Source organism: Vigna radiata, unplaced genomic scaffold (genome assembly GCF_000741045.1).
Source record: "Vigna radiata var. radiata cultivar VC1973A unplaced genomic scaffold, Vradiata_ver6 scaffold_180, whole genome shotgun sequence".
NCBI classification, from domain to species: domain Eukaryota; kingdom Viridiplantae; phylum Streptophyta; class Magnoliopsida; order Fabales; family Fabaceae; genus Vigna; species Vigna radiata.
The window spans coordinates 92216-111265 of record NW_014542002.1 but is presented as its reverse complement, the minus strand read 5'-3'; the positions used below and the strand labels follow the sequence as shown (position 1 = coordinate 111265).

At 36.2% G+C, this 19050-nt stretch overlaps 1 protein-coding gene across 1 annotated transcript; it reads right to left on the bottom strand.

The window, feature by feature from the left end:
• Window positions 1-16578, bottom strand: LOC106778938 (E3 ubiquitin-protein ligase UPL1). Its single transcript, XM_014666945.2, has 17 exons — window positions 16356-16578; window positions 16051-16175; window positions 13718-13813; window positions 13431-13634; window positions 6751-13279; window positions 5558-6618; window positions 5185-5487; window positions 4903-5107; window positions 4435-4700; window positions 4047-4330; window positions 2644-3739; window positions 2417-2563; window positions 2236-2316; window positions 1932-2157; window positions 1672-1811; window positions 399-505; window positions 1-276 (listed from the first exon to the last, which is right to left on the bottom strand). The coding sequence occupies exons 2-17, from the start codon at window positions 16144-16146 to the stop codon at window positions 174-176; spliced, it is 10944 nt and encodes a 3647-aa protein (XP_014522431.1). The 5' UTR covers window positions 16147-16175; window positions 16356-16578; the 3' UTR covers window positions 1-173.
• Between the last annotated feature and the right edge of the window lie 2472 nt (window positions 16579-19050).

Sequence of the window (19050 nt, the reverse complement as noted above, 5' to 3'; positions counted from 1 at the left end):
TGATTAAAAAACTGCCAACGGCATTTCCCATTGCAAATATACGACTGTACAAGATATTAACAAGATATGAACTTAAAAACTTCAATCCCCTGTACCACTGGATTCTATCCTGAAATACCTCCTAACCTAAAAATGTAATACATTGTATTTTGTACCCACCCCGATCAAATTTCTCATCCAAATCCAAAACCCTCACTTCCCTCGTGAACTGCAAGCAGTAACCTCTCTTCCAAATGTTGTTTAGATGGATACTCCGGCAAATCTAATTGATTGAAACTGCGTCAAGAAACTTCAGTTTTAGATTGTTTCAAATCACACCACTAATATTATCCATCACAGATAATCACTACTAAAACCAAAATGCCTATAAGGAATTCGGAAAGGGGAAAAACACATACCAAGTATGAGCAGAAGGTAAGTGATCCGGACTTCCATAGGCCTTGTGTATCTGAAACTTCTGGGAGCCCGAAATTCCTTGAAGAGCACTAAAGCCTTCCAAAGGCACCTGAAACATTGGTTGTATAAATCAGACCCCCAAATTGCATTGTAAATGTTTTTACGGCTTCAAATTTAAAAAAAAAAAAAAATTATCGTGTCCACATCATTATCATATCATAATGAAGAGTGTAAAAAATAATTGAATCTTATATTTCCAAGGACAGAGAAACCTTAGATCCAAGGTTGTCAAAATAAAAAATCTTACGGGGAGAGGTATGAAAAAACTCGTGCAATTGGAACACAAATCTTAAAATTTTACCAAAAGTAAGAAAATGTATCAAAATTATCAACTACTACATATAATCATTGAAATTTAAGGAATACTTTAAATATTGATTATAATATTAAAATTTATTTTATATTCAATAGCAATTACTAAAAGAAAAATAATCAAGCAGAAAGAGAACAGACAAGAAAATTAGTCTAGATATCTTTTATTTCAAATAAAGGCTACAATAGTCAAGTTTATGGGTTTCAGGAACAAAAACCCGTTAGAGCTTCTTCAGCAGTTCAGTCAAATCTAGTAGAACACTAAAGAGACACATTGATGATCTGGTCAAAGAAAGAACGGATGATGCCCCAACACATAATAAACAAGTCATGTCACGAGAACGTAGAACAAATAGGAGAGATGACTCAGAACAAGATCTAAAAGCTTGAGGAAAGGATTTCGAATGGTGGTGTTAGAGAAAGCTTTAAAATCCAATGGCTTGCAGCAAAAAAAGGATGTAGGGAAAAAAAAAAAAAGAGTTTGGCTTTCAGGTTACCAACCCTACAAAAGCCCAGTTGCATCAAACAACTTCAAATGGTTAAAACCCACAAATTCCACGGCCCTACAAGTATGATCAGCTTTTACACTATGATCCTCCTACTCAGGATCCAGCAGAGAGTCTTGCAAAATGTGTAAGACATTACAATTCTATGACCTTCATCACAATTTGGATACGCTACTAAGATCATTTGCATGTATTCAGAAATAAAACTCAGTCACACTCATCTCATACCCTGCAGCAGCTGATCTCAGTAGACTCAATCTTGACTAAAATGCTTCAGAATAAATTGAATACATGAACATGTGCGATTTCAAGTAGATCGTATGGATTGTGTTCAAATGCAATATATCTGGAATGAGTAGCCTATTAAAATTTGAAAAGTTCCTCTATAGCAATATACCTTTGATGTGCCTGTCACAAACTGCAATAGCCTAGCCTTGTCTTCTTTGCTTAAACCTTGAACAACCTCCCAAAACCATTGGATAACTGGCGATGCAGCACTATATCCAGAATATTCAGTGTTTGCTCTCAAGTCATCCACTGAAATCAAATAAAATAAAAGAATGGTCAAATTTGCCCTTCCAGGCAAATTCTCGTGGGGAGAGCAATCGAACATTGATCACATCTGCTAAAAGCTAAATGTAAAGGACCGACTCTTACAATCAATATCAGGAAGTCCACTGATCAATAATTCCAGCTCTTTATCATTGAAAATCGATATCAACTCCCTGGGAATCAATTCATTGAACCCTTCCAAGAAAGAATTTATCTGAGGTCGAATAGCTGTTGTCAACCGATGCTCAGCAACCAAATCAACATATTGATGTTTGTTCTCCTCAGTAACTTTGATATTCCGTCCACCGGGAATCAACTCATAATCCGTCACCTAGATATGTTCACAATTAGACCATATAACAATGCACAATCCAACATTCCATCTCAGTTTTAAGAGCATTGTAAATACCTCATTTCGTTCATATAAGATCAATTTTTCCTCATCTGCGTCAATGCTAAAAGTAAGATCCAGAACATCACTGATATCGTTCTGCAATCATACCAGAAACAGAGAATCATCACAAATTGAACAATAAACCAAGTGTGATTAAAATACAAAGGCAGGGAGAGGTCTACATAAATGCACTTGCCTCAAGCATCCATTTCAAATTTTTGAAATAATCAGGATCAATGGCTTCAATATCATGATATGTAACTTTGACCCCAAGAATGTGCTTGTAAAATGATCGAGTAAAATGAACATCCAAGAGTTGACCATCAAATAATGCTTTTCCAACCTGGATAAGACAGAAAGGGGTATAAAAATAATCATATATGACTAAAAGAAAATATTCAAAACAATTGAAAAGGGACCCACCACTCTACCAACAAATTTGAAATAAGATAAATGTTCTGTTTGGTAAACAGAGTTAGGGTTTGGCTGAAACGTTGATTCATTTCCCACTGTAGTAAAAAGCAGTGCTCCTTTATCAAAAATAACTCTGGACAACAATTGATACCATTCCCTTGTAAGCCCACCTGCATCAATACCCTCCTCCCCTTGGAAGTGAACAGTCAACCTTCCCTTCAAATCTTGAGTTGATCTCATGCGAAGCTGGTTATAAGAATCTTCTAGAACATATGCCCTTCTCACTGATATTCTCAAGGGGCTATGGTGATGGTCGTGCTGATGCTTAATTTTTGAACGGAAATGGGCTCGTTTGTTATCAAAGTCAATAAATCTAGGAACCTTCAGCATAAGTGAGAAAGATTTCTCGAGCAAACCAGGGTTTTGCCTTATAAAAGCATTTAGTAGCTTCCTATGCTTCTCTGAGAACCGTACAAAAGCAGCATGTTTCTCATCTACTTTTGCAGAAGTTCCAGATGCTTTCTGAGGAGCAGATGTGCTAGCATACTCAACATCAGAAATAACAGGAATACTTGATTCATGACTAGCACCTGGCTGAGCAGGATGCAATTTCTCACAGACCACAAAAAAAGATTCAATGTACGGTAATATATTTTGAGAACCAGCTGGTAGTGGAGACATCACACCAGACGGTTTAGACAAAAATGTACTAGAAGATGTCAAAGACTCGGATGCAGACTCTGAGTAAAATTCTATCTTACTAATGCAACAGCTCAGCTCATGCCACAAAGGCTCTAATGCTGAATTGATTTCCCAAACCTCAGAAAGGGCAGGAATACCTTTATCATTCTCCTTCCCAGTCAATAAAGTTACAAGTGAACTCAAGGCTTGCAAAACTCTCAAAATTGAAGCTCCATCCGTAGAAGTAGTACTGAGCAGTGATTTCATTGCTTCACCAAAGACATGTAACTCATTCATTGCAGATGAAGTCAACTTTTGAACTGCTTCTGCCAGCTCAGTGACAAAAAGCTCACAGTGATTTGGAGCTATGGCCACTAATTTCTTCATTACCTCCGCAACAAGAGTATATGCATTTTCTGACAATCTGATAGTAATGCACAAAATGTCAGATCAACTCCAAGGTTAATAAAACAACTTTGTATATCAACAAAAGTCATAGCAAGAAGCTCTAATAGTAATAGGTGATTACTTCAACTGTGGCATTACAAACAAAAATGCAAGTAAATGCACATATCAATAAAACAGACTAATTTTAAAGTACTTTAATGCTTCTAAGTCATGAGTTAAACCACCCCACACCCTTACACTGGCAAAAACACAATCTCCTAGTCATTATGAAAATATACACAAAAAGCAGAAATGTTGACAACAAGCATAGGCCAAACACATACCCTTCTTGTGCGAGTAGGGAGCAAAGGAGTCGGAGTTCTACTTTTCGAAGATTACTCAACACTCCATGGGAATCACATTCGACATTATGACCAGATGTGGGTTTGGAGGAACCCTCAACATCAGTAGATCTGTCATCCCTAGGTGATAAAATATTAGAATCTGCATTCACATCTGTCTCCACGGCAGAAATTTGTGGCCCTGATGGCAGGTTAGTAGATATCAGGGACTTGTCAGATGACTTGTTTCCAGCACTATCAATGATAACATCCAGTAAATTTAGCAGCTGAAAACACACCACAGATACATGATAATTATGTCAGCACTGACTGAAACTCTGATGGCACGTGAAATTAAATAACAAAGATGCCAATAAAACCAAAGCATCACCTGCTCAAGATGGGCTATGCTCCGCAAATAAAGTGGTTGGTTCAAGAGACCCAAAAGCATTGCAATGGAGACGTACCCTTCATTACTTTCACTTATATTTTCTTCACCTTCACCAACTATCACAGCTTTGCCCCGTCCGTCAACTGGTTCTTTTATTGCAGGGTGAGGTAGTCTGAACTGAAGCAAAATTTTAGCCACGTACAGATGATTGCGAGCAAGATAAGTGAGAGTTTCAAGTATTCTACGAGACAGCAATGGGGGAACTCCTATGTGATTAAACAATAGGAAAGGTATAAATAAATCCATTGCCAAGAAAAAAGACTAAAATTAAAGACGGACACTCCGGTATGCAAAAGCTCATGAAATAAGAAAATAAAATACATTTCAGACAAATCATAACTGGGAAGATTCACAACAATAAGCACCAATGACAAATTGTATTTCTGTTGCATAATCACTTATTCTTACCATCAAAAGATTGAGGACGTGAATACATTACATTGCTCTGACAACCATACAATCTATATGGTGGTTCAACGTTACTAAAATAACTGACAGGCCTTTTAACATCAAGCATCAGTAAGTCCATCAGAATTCTCACTAGAGAGACTCTCGTTTCACTATGAGCACAAAGATTTAAAAGAAGCCTCTGTAGTTGGCCCTTGTAGAGTGGCTGCAAAAAAAATAAACATCGAATTACTATAGAGAATAAAGAATGACTCTTATTTGAAGGACTTCATAAAGTAATACCTGCACTACGCGAAATAACCGAATCATAGCATGCAAAGCTTCTGTATCAACAAGAGGTGGTACTCCATCAGCTTCAACAACCTTAGCTCCACCAGACCGGCGAGAAGAAATGGTTCCCCCAGCTGCATCCACACCAGAACCAACACCTTCTCGTCTTGAAGTCTCCCCTCTACGACTTCTAGGATACATACCAAACATAGTACGACTGTAACGGTGAGCAAACCTCTCCCGCAACATATTTGCCTCAGCAACAAGAGCAGGTGTAAGATTGGCAAGGATAGTATCTGGTGATGTTAACAGAACCTGAAAAGGGGAAGGAACTTAAAATCACAGACAGTCTCATTTTTATATAACAGTGAAAGTATAAACTTGCCTCTTCTCGTAAGTCTGATGGAAAAGTTGCAATTATTGAGACTGTATCCATTTCCACAGGTTGCCCTTCCAGCTCCTGAGACTGATGCAATCTCTGTGCTTGCTGCTGAGCTAAAACTTCTGCTCTAATATCAGCTGGAAGAGCAGCAAGGAACTCTGGATCAATATCCCCAGTGTTTTGAGACTCAACATTTGATGGCTGAGCTGCTTGACCCTGCTGAGCTGAGAGGACTTCAGCACGCAGCTCCTCAGGAAGAGCATCAAGAAAAGCAGGATCAATAGATCCTGATCCTGCATCACTGTTTACCGGCTGCTCTGCTGCTGCTGGACCATCTTGGTCTGCATCATGGCTTGAATTTTCAGAAACTTCAGTAACACTGTGAAGGGACGCATCTCTTCCAACCACAGGAGAAAATTGAGTCAAAGGAATGTTTGCTCTTCTGGTGCGGGCAGCCTGTGAATCACCTGCTATCCTATCTGCAGAAACCTGCCTTTCACCACCATCATCATGGCCATCAGCACTTCCAATCTCAACATCCAAGCTCCTAAGGCTTTCACCAAAAGTTGCTCCACTACCACTACTCTCCTGGCTGACAGCTTCAACATCTCTCACATTCCCATCATTATGTTCAAATTGCATCTCAACTGCCTGAGATTGTGCGCTTAAAACATTTGCTTGTGAAGGATCAGTCCCTGTTGGTCTGGCATCCAAGTTGTTACTATTATCAATGACTGAAGGAGTTATTGTACTAACTTCCAGAATAGGATTATTTTCAACGGGGACATCTGGCATTGCACCTCCTGCATCCTGTGCCTGTGTGATTCCAACTTTAGCATGAGAGCCTGCTTCTGCTACGTTCTGATTGGATGACTTTTCAGCACTTGGTCGCCTCAATTGATTGACAAGCAACTCCTCAAGGCCTTGCGGAACAACAACAGCACTTGTCCCACCACTTTGCTGGTAATTATCAGTCCACAAGTGCAAACGTTGTGCTTGGCGTCCACTTCTCAGGGATCGAAATATATTATCCAAACCCACTGAGTTGTTCTCCAACGAACTATCTGAAATAGTTAAACAAGATACCAAAAATCCCAAATGTCATTAAAAACATCAAAGTCTTGAAACAACTAATAAGCTAAGAAAAAACCACTGTTGAAATAGATTATCAATCACAAGAAAACTCAGAAACTAACCTGATTGCCCGGTAGGTGGGGGAAAAGAAGAAGGTTCAAGCAAGAGTGGATGACGAGAAGGCAAGGCAGTATCACCAGTTCTGCCCAAAAGACTATAAATAGATGTTGTTCGTCCAGGACGTCTAGATCCAAAAACTTCAAGTGGCATCACATGAAATGCCTCATTTGCAAAACTATTATCTCTGCCAAAAACATCAATATGGTCAAAAACATTAATTCCATTAATTCCCTCCTCAAGTCGCAGTATAACACCATCTTCATCTTCCTCATCATCCTCATCCTCTTCCTCCATCACTTCATCATCAAAATCTTCATCGTCAATCTCATGTTCATCTTGATCTGTGTCAGGAAGTGGCAAATGATGGACTTCTTCCAAATCATTGTGTTCCTCATCATCCTCCTCATCTTCATCCACATCCTCACCTTCATCACCAGACATATCATCGTCATCTTCATCAAGGTTTTCTTGGCCACGAGGTTGAATTTCAAACTGTAGACCCACATTTTCCATTCCATTTTCAAGATCTCTTGCATCCTCAGAATTCTCATGCATGTAATCATCCTCATTACCAGGAGCAAAACTTCCATCAAGATCTTGATCATGTTCCATATCATCAGTAACAGCTTCTGACCCACCACCATAGGAGCGAACTGCATAAGACCTGACATGGTCAACTTGAAGGGAATCAGGATTGGTTTGTGAGGTCGTTTCCATGGACTGAGAGATCTCACCAATATTATTAGTTCTTCCAGGTTGACTTAGAACAGAAGGTTTTGCAGAAATATCACCCTTCGCCATAGAGTCAACTGAATGGACGTGCTCCTTGGTTACCAATTCAAGAGCTTTAATAATACCAGTAGCAACTTCAGATGAATCAGGATGGTCAAGGTCCAAAACTTGTAGAGTACAAGTGAATGGTTTAACCAATCCAGAATCAATAAAAGTGATGGTAGCTTCAGCTGAGATGGATGAACCAGCAGGTGTACGAGCAGCCAAAACATCATTCAATAGATCAACAAAAACCTGAACTTCATTGCCTGGACTCCTAATGCCATGACATAAATCAACAAATTCATTGATGATATAACTAATCTCACTAAAAACCCTTTTCCTTGCCTCTGTGGACCGAACACAAGCAGCCACCAAAAACTGGTTGGCCCTGGTTGCTAGTTTTTGCCTCCAATCCCCATCAACTTTCTTGTCCTTCTTTGAGTTTCTAGAATATGGAAGAAAATTATGAAGAATATGACAGAATATCCCACCCATGCTTAAACCTGCAGGACTCTTTTGATAAGAACCCCTAATACTGCTCGTTTCAGCATCTCGTCGAAGTAGAACATGAACAGATGATGAATACATCAATAATATCTCTGTCAGAAGCTTTAGAATGAAGACAGTCTTTGCAAGTGATGCAGAAGCATCCTGACTACCAGTTTCATTGTCCTCAGACATGTTAGCAACAGCTTTTCCCTTGCCTTTAGCCAAGGAGACATCAATTTCCATATCAGTTGATGCTGCAGTTCCAGGTAGAGCATTTGAAGCAATGTCATCCTTCAATGGGGGAACAAAACTGCAAATAGATTCAAGAAGAAGTTCTATTACATTAACAAAGCTTTGGGAAGGCTTTTTGTGACCTTTGGCACTCTTGGTATTTGAATCATGCATTTTTCCATTGATAGAAGGTGAGGTTGTATTTCCCAAACTAACTTTCCCATCACTGTTCTGTACTTTATCTTTCTCCTTAGCTTTGTCTTTATCCTTGTCTTTCATGTCTTTCAACAAGACAATGTATGGCCTCTCACCTACCATTTCAACTTGACACACGGATTGAGCAGCTAGCATAAAAGTTGCTGGATCCCGAGAAACCACAGAAGCTAAATTTGAAAGGAAATTATGAGGATTGACCCTTCCGTTTGGATGCCGATTGGATGCAACTATGAGACTATGCTTTATCTCAGATTCCATCGCTTGTTGGAGTGTTTGTGGATCTTCAAGAACATGACGAACAATACTGGCAGCAACATTATCAAACCCAGGGAAGAGGCTGCTGGTTGGCAAAGAAAGAAGTAGACTTAGACCACCAGCCTCCAAAAAGGTAAGAGCTACAGAATGATTCCTTGTAAGATTGGAACACAGTAACAGAACAGCATGCATTGTATCGGATGGAAGCTGATTCTTCATACAACTACAAGCAATCTCAACAAGTCTCTTATGTTCATGTATGTCAGCATACTTCATACCGAGTCCAAATGCAGACTGCAACCTGTTTTGCCTATCTTCATCAATGGTAATTGATACCTGCTGGTTATTCACAGGTTCCTTCTTCAACTGCTCAGTAATTTCAGAATTCAATTTTTGATCCACTTGCAACAACCTGTCTAGTGCTAGGAAAGCAGCAGTGACCCATTTTGGTATCTGCTGCTTCTCCCTGCTATCTAGACTAGAATCCCACTGAAACAGTAGGTCAGAGGTAATTTTAATCATACCACTCTTGGATGCAGCTTCCCTAGCTAAAGAATCTTCATTAAGAATTAAGGCAAGAACATGAAAAAGAGCAGCCAGGATGGCATAATTTCCATTGTTAGAAACCAAACCACATTCTTTTATCCGTTCCACAATAAAAGAGACTACATTAGTTCTATGTTGACCATCATCCTGAGAGCAAATCATCACAAGCAAGTCACGGACTGGAAAAGCAAGTGGATCCTTTGACAAAAGTTTTGTACAAGTAGATAGCAACTCGTCAACAGGAGGAAGTTGGACCATCTCGTCCTCAAGATGTTGGGTATTGTCATTAGCAGCTGCATCCTTTGAATCTGATTCAGAGTTTCCAAGGGACATGGCAAGTGCACGGGCAAGTTCATCATCTTCTTGTGTCTCCTCTGGATGAGAGAACAACCACTCCATTGCCAACTCCACACTATTTGACCCAACTTGCCTCAAAGCTTCTTCTGCTCTAGACCTTGTAAAACCCATCTCTATAATGGTTGAAATAGTTGTTTCATTAGGAGGTGGCCCAGTAATACGAGCACCACCACTACCATTCACATTTTTAACTTCAATGCCTGTGTAGACATGCTTAATTATAGAAATAACTGTAGAGATAAATTCGTAACAACAGTCAACAAACTGGGGATGAGTCCAAACAGGAATTACAGTCTTCATTACTCTGGATTGAAGGACCTTCACAAAAGTCTCAGCATCCCTTGGGAAAGGTGTATCACCATTAGTGAGGGGCTGTGCAAGCAAATGCTTTGTGAATGATGACAATATAAAAGAAGAAGTCACTAGATGGTCCATCAATTTCCCATAACTAGCCAAGGAGCCATAAATCCAACAACTATCTGAATCTTCCTTGTCATCTTGCTTTGCATTTGCATCATCAGTATCCATGGGTGAAGCAGGGGCCCGATTAACTGTAAAGAGCAGCTGACTGGTAGCTTCAAAGGTAGTTAATACAATTCCAATAACACCACGTCCATACAAGCAATTCAGCAGAATAGGGTTGCATGAGTCTGGCCTCTCCATTAGAATATTATCCATAAAATCAATCACCTTCCCAAAATATCGACATTTTGTTGATATGGATTCTTCTGTTCCAGAAATATTTACACAACGGCCACCATAGTTCATGTGATCAAAAGCAATGGTTGCAAAAGTAGAAGCCACTGATTTGGAGGCAGGACTTACATTCACAACATCATCACGTCGTCGCGAAGGTAGCAACATTACTTTTCCTAACTCTTGGAATAAATGGGTAATGTGAAATGAAAGTGATCTGACCATGTCACAACAGGAGGTATAATATGGTCTCTGCTTGTCAGATCCCTTCTTATGAGCAGTCTCAGAAGTATCATCTGACCCAGAATGCTGGGCCTGGTTACTAGAACTTGACCGCATGTTAGATGGCCCAATTGAAATTGATCTATGTTGAGAACCAGGGGATCGGCCTAAATCTCGATAAAGATTTATAAGGTTAAAAAACTGAGATTCAATGCTCCAACCTGGTGTTCTCCTTCTTAATAATGGATCAAGAAACTGCCTGAAAGAATTGAATCTTTGCTCTTCACTTTCACTTGCATCCCCTTCTGCCTGTTGTGAATTAGAAGAATAAATACCATCTTCGTCATTCTCAGGCTTTCCATTTTCAAGTAGAGCAATTTGCCACAGAACTTCACGATGTACAAGCCCAATATCTTCAAGAACATCCTTACTCCCATTTCCAAATTCCGTAAGCAATGCAGTCACCCATCGATTGTCTTTTGATGTCGCGAGAAATAGAAGGAACTCAACCACAAAAAGTGAAGAAAAGAAGCCACCATCAGATGACATCCTTGGATCTAGCAACAAAGGTTCAGATGCTGCACCTAATCCCTCTAAAGCTTTCTTCAAGTGCACCCTAAGGGAAGAACAGAAGGCACGTGCCAGTGGAATAGAATGATGTTGAGCAAACCCTTTAAATACCATAGTGCTATGTAAAGCAATAGACATGCCATCTGAGGATTGTGCAATAGAGGGGCGCAACAACAACTTCAACAAAGCTTCAATTCCTGATTTTTCCACAAACAACCGGCATGTCTCACCATTTTCTATAGTCCTTTGAACCAATACCATCAAATGAAAGACACATAGCTGAATAAACTGCTCATCACCTATCCCTTCTACAGCTGAACTTGATGTACCAACAATGCAACAGTGAGCTTCATTTTCTTTGTTTTTAGAATCTGTTTCCATTGCGGTTGTCTCAGCTTTTCCAGAAGACCCTATATTTTTTCCATCCCCAAAGGATGCAATCTTATGGATGATTTCAATGATAATATCAACTCCGGTGCTTCTCAGTGAAGATACATGACGTAGAAGTTCCTCCACAGCATTTGCCAAAGGAACAATAGCCTCATTCATTGCTAAAACATACTTCTTGCTGGTGAAAATGTCAACAAGGAACCGTAGTGATGAAGATTCTCTAACAGCCTCTAACCCTTTGGCATTGAGACAAATAGCCCCAAGACCATTTGGAATGCATGTCAAAGCCTTTGATGAAGGAAGTATGTCAGATCCAACTGACAATAAAAATGCATTAGGAAGACCCATTTCGTGCAGAGCAGAAAAACATGTTGGATCTTTGTGGATTATTTCACTCATAACAGTAACAGCTGAATAATAGATGTCACCACCAAACTTATCTACATTCTGAAAAATCAAGCTGAGAGTTGTTGGTAATGAACTGTCATGAGAATGCTGAGATCTGGTAGAGTTTGCAGGTGCATATGTTGCAGAACCAAGCGCCTTAAGGGAGACCTTTATGAGTCTCTTCTGGGAGTGCAATTGATCAGTATTATGTCTAAAGCTTTCACCAGTAAGCATCATGCTATCAGTTTCTCCAACCAAACCAATGACTCTGTGTACCTCTTTCTGTAATCTTTGAGTCAAAAGTTCAATGCCCCCCAATTCTCTAAACAATGATACAGATGAGCTGCTGTAATCCATAAGCTTCTGAAGAGTTTTCACAGCAAAACAGACAAGATGAATATGTGTAGGATCAAAATCCTCCAACAAAGGCAAGAAAGTAGGTACCATACCAGAACCTCTAATATTATTTGCAGAGGTTGAGGTTGAAACCACATGGAGCAGATAGAACTGAAGAAGTGCTTCAACAAAGGCAAGGGATGATGGATCATTAGAACTCTTCAATGACAAAATAGCCCTTTGGAGCACATTCAGGAGTATCATGCGGTTCCCACCAGCAAAAGTTAAATTAGATCCACTGAGTATCCGGGCTCGATGATGTGACGATGTACATGCTGCTAATTGAGCTCCTAAAGCAAGCATTGCAAGTGTTCTAATAGATCCAGATACAACTTCCTCTGATCGGACAATTCTAATCAATTCATTTGTATATTCTGGTTCATTAGCAAAAAAGGAGACAAGTTCATCCTGGGCATCACCAGATTGCACTAGAACAATGAAAGCCAATAGGCAAATTCTGCTGTAAAGCCTGCATATTCTAGGAGACCGAAAGGCCCGAGCATATCTGATTCTAGTGAGCAAGGAAAATCTGAGCTCAGAAGGAATGCAATATTGTTCAATGCACTGTTTCATCAATGACAAATCATCTTCTTTACGCAGATGCAAATCTGGCATGTGTATAACTGTTGTGCCAGTGGAAACTGCCTCTGCACTTTGTTCCTTGCTCTGGGCACTGGGAGCATGCAATTCAAAATAAAGGGTAGTACCTATGCGATAATTTGATTGGTCATGACCAATCTTTGTAATATCAGAAGGAAATAAGCTCAGTGCTTCATCTTGGGCATCCTCATTTGCCATAATACAAGTGTACAATCCCAAACCCTCCTCCTTGCTTCCCCAGCCCTGAGCTAGAGACAAAAGATAGCTGTTCACCGAACCACAGCAAATCATTTTTGTACTTCCATGAAGCTTAGAGGGGTTAATTTTTACAAGCGCAGAAAGAGTTTCCAAGGCAGCAATAAGAATCTCAGGATCTGTCGATGCAAGTAAAAGCTTGAAATGCTGAAGAGGAAAGGATAAATATAAAATATCAGAAATAAAAGTTTAAAATATAAAAAAATAAACCAATTGAGTAAAACACACAGGGGAAGGAATTAAGAAAAATATATAGATTTAAGACCAGGCATTGATAATACACAATTGACCAACTAACCTCTAAGCCATCAAAGGAACTTTTGTTTGCACAGTTCTCTAAAATTATTTGTGTCACTCGTAATATTTGCAGAATTGCATGTTTTGGTAATGGGCTGTCGTCTTCTAGATTATCTAACAAAGTCAAATCATTTCTACATGACAAATAAGTCTTGAAGTATGTATCAAAATGAAGCAACAATGGCCTCCAGTGATGGAAATCCCCCTGATATAAAAGAAAGGCTTAAGTACTGGGAAAATAAAATAAATCACTCATTGCAACAAACCATCAGACTAAAATGGCGATACCTTATTGTACTCCCACCGAAAGCCAGAAAGCGGTATGGCAATATCTTGTAATGGACATTTGATAATCTTCTCAATGAATCCTTTGATCTTAGGAGGCTGAAACCAGTCAACCACCAAAATAAAATGACATAACACGGATGTTGGGTAAGGAAATGAATGAACATGTGTAAAAAAATAATAACATGTAAATAAATACAAAGGAACATAAGAATACAAAAATATGAAATGCAGTTGAAGCAAATTTGCAAATATATTCAACATCATAAATTTTTTTGTGACAATCAGTGTTGACTGATGAGTAACAGTATTACTCAAATGTTTAGAAAAAGAAAATTGTCACCAAACAACATTAATATTACCAAAAGGAATTAATATAAATGGAGCATGCACAATTTAAATGATGAGTCCTGGTAATTGCCACTATAAACAACGCATGCAAAGAAAGAAGTACCAAAACCTAAAGCTGTTCAAAAGCCACAAGCTGCTATTTCTTAATGAGTAACAGGGTATGTTCACACTTCTGTATTCTGTATATAGAAAATTAAACTCATGTAACCTATCAAAGCCTAAGATACACAGTACACAACATGAAAGCAGTGTATTAGAATATCCACATTAGTGAGAAAATAAGAGTAAACTTGGGAGTTTTCTCTTAAATTTTGCATTCAATATTTTGAAAGAACAAAGTGTTGGGCTCTCTTGAAGATAACTGACTAACTACCTCTAAGTTTGTTAGTGTTCCAACAGAACTAACAGAAACAATGAATACAAAACCATATGCTTCAGTGATAAAATGTACAGAATGCAATAAAAAAATAAGAAGCTAGAAAATAAGAGTAAACTAGACAGTTCTCTAAATTATGAATGAACTCCCTTGTCCAAAATGACTTCCAACATTATAACTGTCTAACTATCACTGAGTCAGTTAAGAGGGGGACAGAAGCTATGACTACTCTACATTCTACTACACAGGTAGTATTCTCTCGTGGTCTCGAGTACCTGAGATGTAAATGGACAGTAAATAATGATAAAAGATAAACTACTTGCAAGTAATATAGAGTAGAATTGCAGCTTATGAATCATATTCTAATATTCAGTGTTTAACAACAGAAATGCATCCAGGAGGCCTCAGTTCTATCAATACTAACATAAATTTATGCATAGTGCAACTTTTACGAGGAACAGATGATTACATGCTGATTAAACCAGCTAAGTGACTGGTGAAATCAGCAATTAAGGTAAACCAGTAACAGTTTAATATACTCAATTTTTGAGGTAACAAACTAGTAAAAATACCATTATCTTTACATATTATTTAGTTCAGTGATGAATACATCAGCTTATAAATTTAAAACACAGTAACTAACTATGCTTCATTTGCCAATATTTTAAACAAACTTGTAGCAAAGGCATCTTCTATACTGCATATTATAATGGTAGAAAGAAGTATTAAAATGAATTGAAAAAATCAACAACACCCAAAATTCAAACAAGTACACAAGTGAGTTGCTTATTCTAACTTTTCTAGTTAGTGGTTAACAGTTTTGAGACAAATCCCAATTCAGTCCATGTAAGACTAACATGAGAGAGCTCATTTCACCTTTCAAACGCACTGCCAAACAAAACATAAACTACAGAAACAGTAATGTATTAATTAATGAACTCCACATCAAAGGTTACGATTTAATCCCATCTACAACTACTTTTGCTAGCTTTACACCAATTTGAAGAAAACATAAACTCAGTAATATGTTTTACTAACTAAAAAATAAAATTGCATTTGGTGGTCGAAGCAAAAAAGGAATCAACTTTTTTCCTAAGAATTGACACAGTTACAACTTCCAATCATAAATACCAGCAAGACTGTCAAACTTTCAATCAACAAACACATGTGCAATGCATATACCAGACTATCTCAATAACTAAATACAATCAACGAAATGCATAGTGCTATAATATCCTTCTACATAAAAACATTAGTAAGTTTCAATATTTTCTTTAGAAAACAAAACTCTTAAATAACAAACACACACACACCAAAAAAAAGAGGTTCTCACAATCAGATGAATGAAGTCAGAAAGGCAGAATCCGCCAAAAACTAAAAGACAAACTTCTATCATTGAATGCAATTCATAAGGCATGCAATTCATATCAAGGCACCCACGCTAAATTTTTTATCACGTTATATATCAATGTCAAGCAATAAGAATCCTAACCCTAACTATGGGTTTCCCCCTTAAACCATATTATTAAAAAACATTAATCCCTATTATTAGCAAACACAACAAAACAATGCATATTAGATAGAGAGGACAAACAAAAGACACACTCACAGGCTCAGTGTCCAACTTAACAGAAGGACCAATGGCACCCTCGTTGGACAAAAGCTGGCGCAGCCTCGAAGGCCAACTCGATCTTAGGGTTGTCATCTCACCTCAACAGTACACTGAACCACCACCTAAAACCAAAAGCAAAAGCAAAATCAAAACCGAATCACAATCCCTATGAAATACGATCAAATTAACAAGTTCAAGAAACAGAATAGGTTGATAACAATCTGCGATTGCGCCAAAGCGATTAACTGACACCGAATCAGCAATTGGTGTGAAAAAACTGGATCAAGTTGTTGGTAAGGTACCTGAGAGATGAGAGAGAAAGGAAAAAGATGCACACACATCCGAAGGATTACGATAAGAAGAAAAAGTGAAACCCCAATCAGAGAGGGAGAGAGAAAGGGATGAGAATCCTTGCTTTGTGTCTGCCAAGTAAGAAGAAATTTGATTTTACTTTCAACACAATTTTTTGTGCCCTCTGTGGTAACGAGAGTGTTATATAGACTGAGGACTGAGGCTGGTTGAGTCCTTCATTTCCTTGCTTACACTATGGGGTCTTCTAAGCGCGCTTTTTTTTCCCTTTTTACCCCTAGGTTTATTGGTATTCCAACGTGGGTGCTTCGTTTGTTTCCTTAGTTTGTTTAGTCTTGTTGACTTTTGCCTTTCAAGTATCACATTTTACATTTTTAAAAAATTAAATGATATTTAATATCATTTTGCTTTAATGTTTTATTTGATTTCATCTCACATCAAACAAAAAATGTACTTATTAGACTCTGTGATTCTAAGTAAGTTTATTCTTTTGTTAAGGAAAAAAAAAATAACTTCATGCTGCTATATGTGGGAAAATATTTTTTTTTCTTCTCATGATTTAAATTGTTTGCTGACTTAATAACATATTATTACCTTATCTTGTTATTTATTGCATTTTATTGGTCTGGATTTTTTGCTGAAGAGGTGACTATGAAATAAGAAAAATAGAATAAAATATTTTTATGGCATTTTTAAGATATCTAATGGTGCAATAGTTTATTTGATTGAGTTTGTTGATACTTTTAGTTAATTTTAATTAGGGTTGGAAAAAAAATACTGAATTGTACTATATTACAGTTAATTATATTATATTATACTTAAAAGAACTGAATCATTTTTACTATAATTTAAATATAATGTTTTATGATTCAGTTTTTAAAACTTGAATTTAATAAATTTTTGGTTCAGTTAACTGCAGTTAATTTTTTTTATCATGTTAATTTGTTTGTTAGGTTGAGAGGATGGTTCTATCTTTTTTTTTATATCTTATTTTTTTATACATTATTAAAATTACAGTATCATTTTCTTAAAATACCTTCAATTATATCTTCATTTTTTATACATTATATTTTTATTTTTTTATATAGATCTAAAAGATTTAAAGTTATCTTGTAAAATATTAATTTTTTAAAATATATATTTTGAAACAATTTATTTAAAATTTTATTTTTGAATGGTCAAATTAATTCTTTTTCATCAAAATTTATATATTACAGACTTAGTTTTAAATTAATACATATTAATTTGGTCCACAACTATTATAAGATCATGCTACCTTTGTCTCTTAAAAACATAATATCCCCCACACCACTGCATATAACCAATAATGTCCAAATCTATGATCTTATAAACCATACCGAATAATCACATTAATAGACTAATTATATCAATAAAATAATGAATACAGATATTTACTTATATTCAACTCACAAATAATTAAACATTAAAAGAAATTATAGAATGTCTCAAGGACTAAATGTTCAACTCGCTTAATTTTTTTTAGGAAAAAGTTTCTTTAACAATTCTTTTTTGACAACGTATACGTGGCAGTCTATGATTGGTCTGTTTTAAATATTTTTTTAAACATAAATTCAAACAGATCAATAAAATGATTACACGTGTCCTATTGTAAAAAAGTTGTTAAAAAAGAGTTGTCAAAATATTATTGTCCTTTTTTTTTACTGTAAATAGTGAAACTATCCACGTAATGTATCCGTATTATCATCCTAAGTTTGTTATAGTATATTTATCTAGGTTTGACAATGTTAAGCACATAGAAATTAGAAAAAAAATAAAGTTTGAGTTTATAAGATTTAGTGTCTTCAAAATGGGTTATAATTTATATTTTGATTAAAAAGATTAATGACATGTAAAAGAACCAGTAAAATACACAACATATATGTTCAAGGCTTCATGAGAGGGACAATTTACAATTGAGTTAAAAGATTTACATATATATTGTAGTTTAATACAATTTACAATTCAGTTAATAATTCAATTCAGTTTATATTATAATTTAGTACAATTTATAATTCAGTTAATAGTTCAGTTCAGTTTATATTATAGTTTAGTACAATTTAGTATAGTACAGTTCAATTTGTTTGAACTATTTTACAATTCAGTTTAAACAAATTAGTTTTTAGTTCAATACAGTTTTTAGCAATACTTTACAATTTCATTTGTCCACCCCTAATTTTAATAATAATACTTATGATTTAAAAAATGAAATATAATGTACTAAATTAGGAAGAATATTAAAATAAAGTGTTTTTTTTTAATTTTATTCATTTTAATAATCATTTTTTGAATTCAAATATTATATATAATAAAAATTTATATAAATAATTTATTTTTATAATTTTTTAATAAAAATAATTTTACATTTTAATAATTTTTTTGTTACAATATAAAAGAAAATTAAGCAAACATGTATTTCAATTAGTATATATAATATTTATATTATTTTTTATATAATTCAATTTATTTAGTGAATTTAAAATTCTTTTATAAATAATAAATTTTTTATTCAATTTACTTCTCTAAGGTGATAAGTAATATTTTTAATTTTTTTTAAGAATTTGGTCAATTCTTTATATAAAAAAATTAAAAAATCCAATAACTCGATATTAACTATAAAATGTAATTTTTAGTGAAACATATTATTTTTTTAATATAAGATGTCAGGTA

Bases quoted from the DNA above. Each gene is read 5' to 3' on its own strand.
- LOC106778938 (XM_014666945.2), bottom strand. From the start codon at position 16,146: ATGACAACCCTAAGATCGAGTTGGCCTTCGAGGCTGCGCCAGCTTTTG. The intron at 2,564-2,643 runs GTGGGTCCCTTT...TGTCTTATCCAG, and splicing joins TCAAATTTGTTGGTAGAGTG to GTTGGAAAAGCATTATTTGA. The intron at 2,317-2,416 runs GCAAGTGCATTT...GTATGATTGCAG, and splicing joins ATTTGAAATGGATGCTTGAG to AACGATATCAGTGATGTTCT.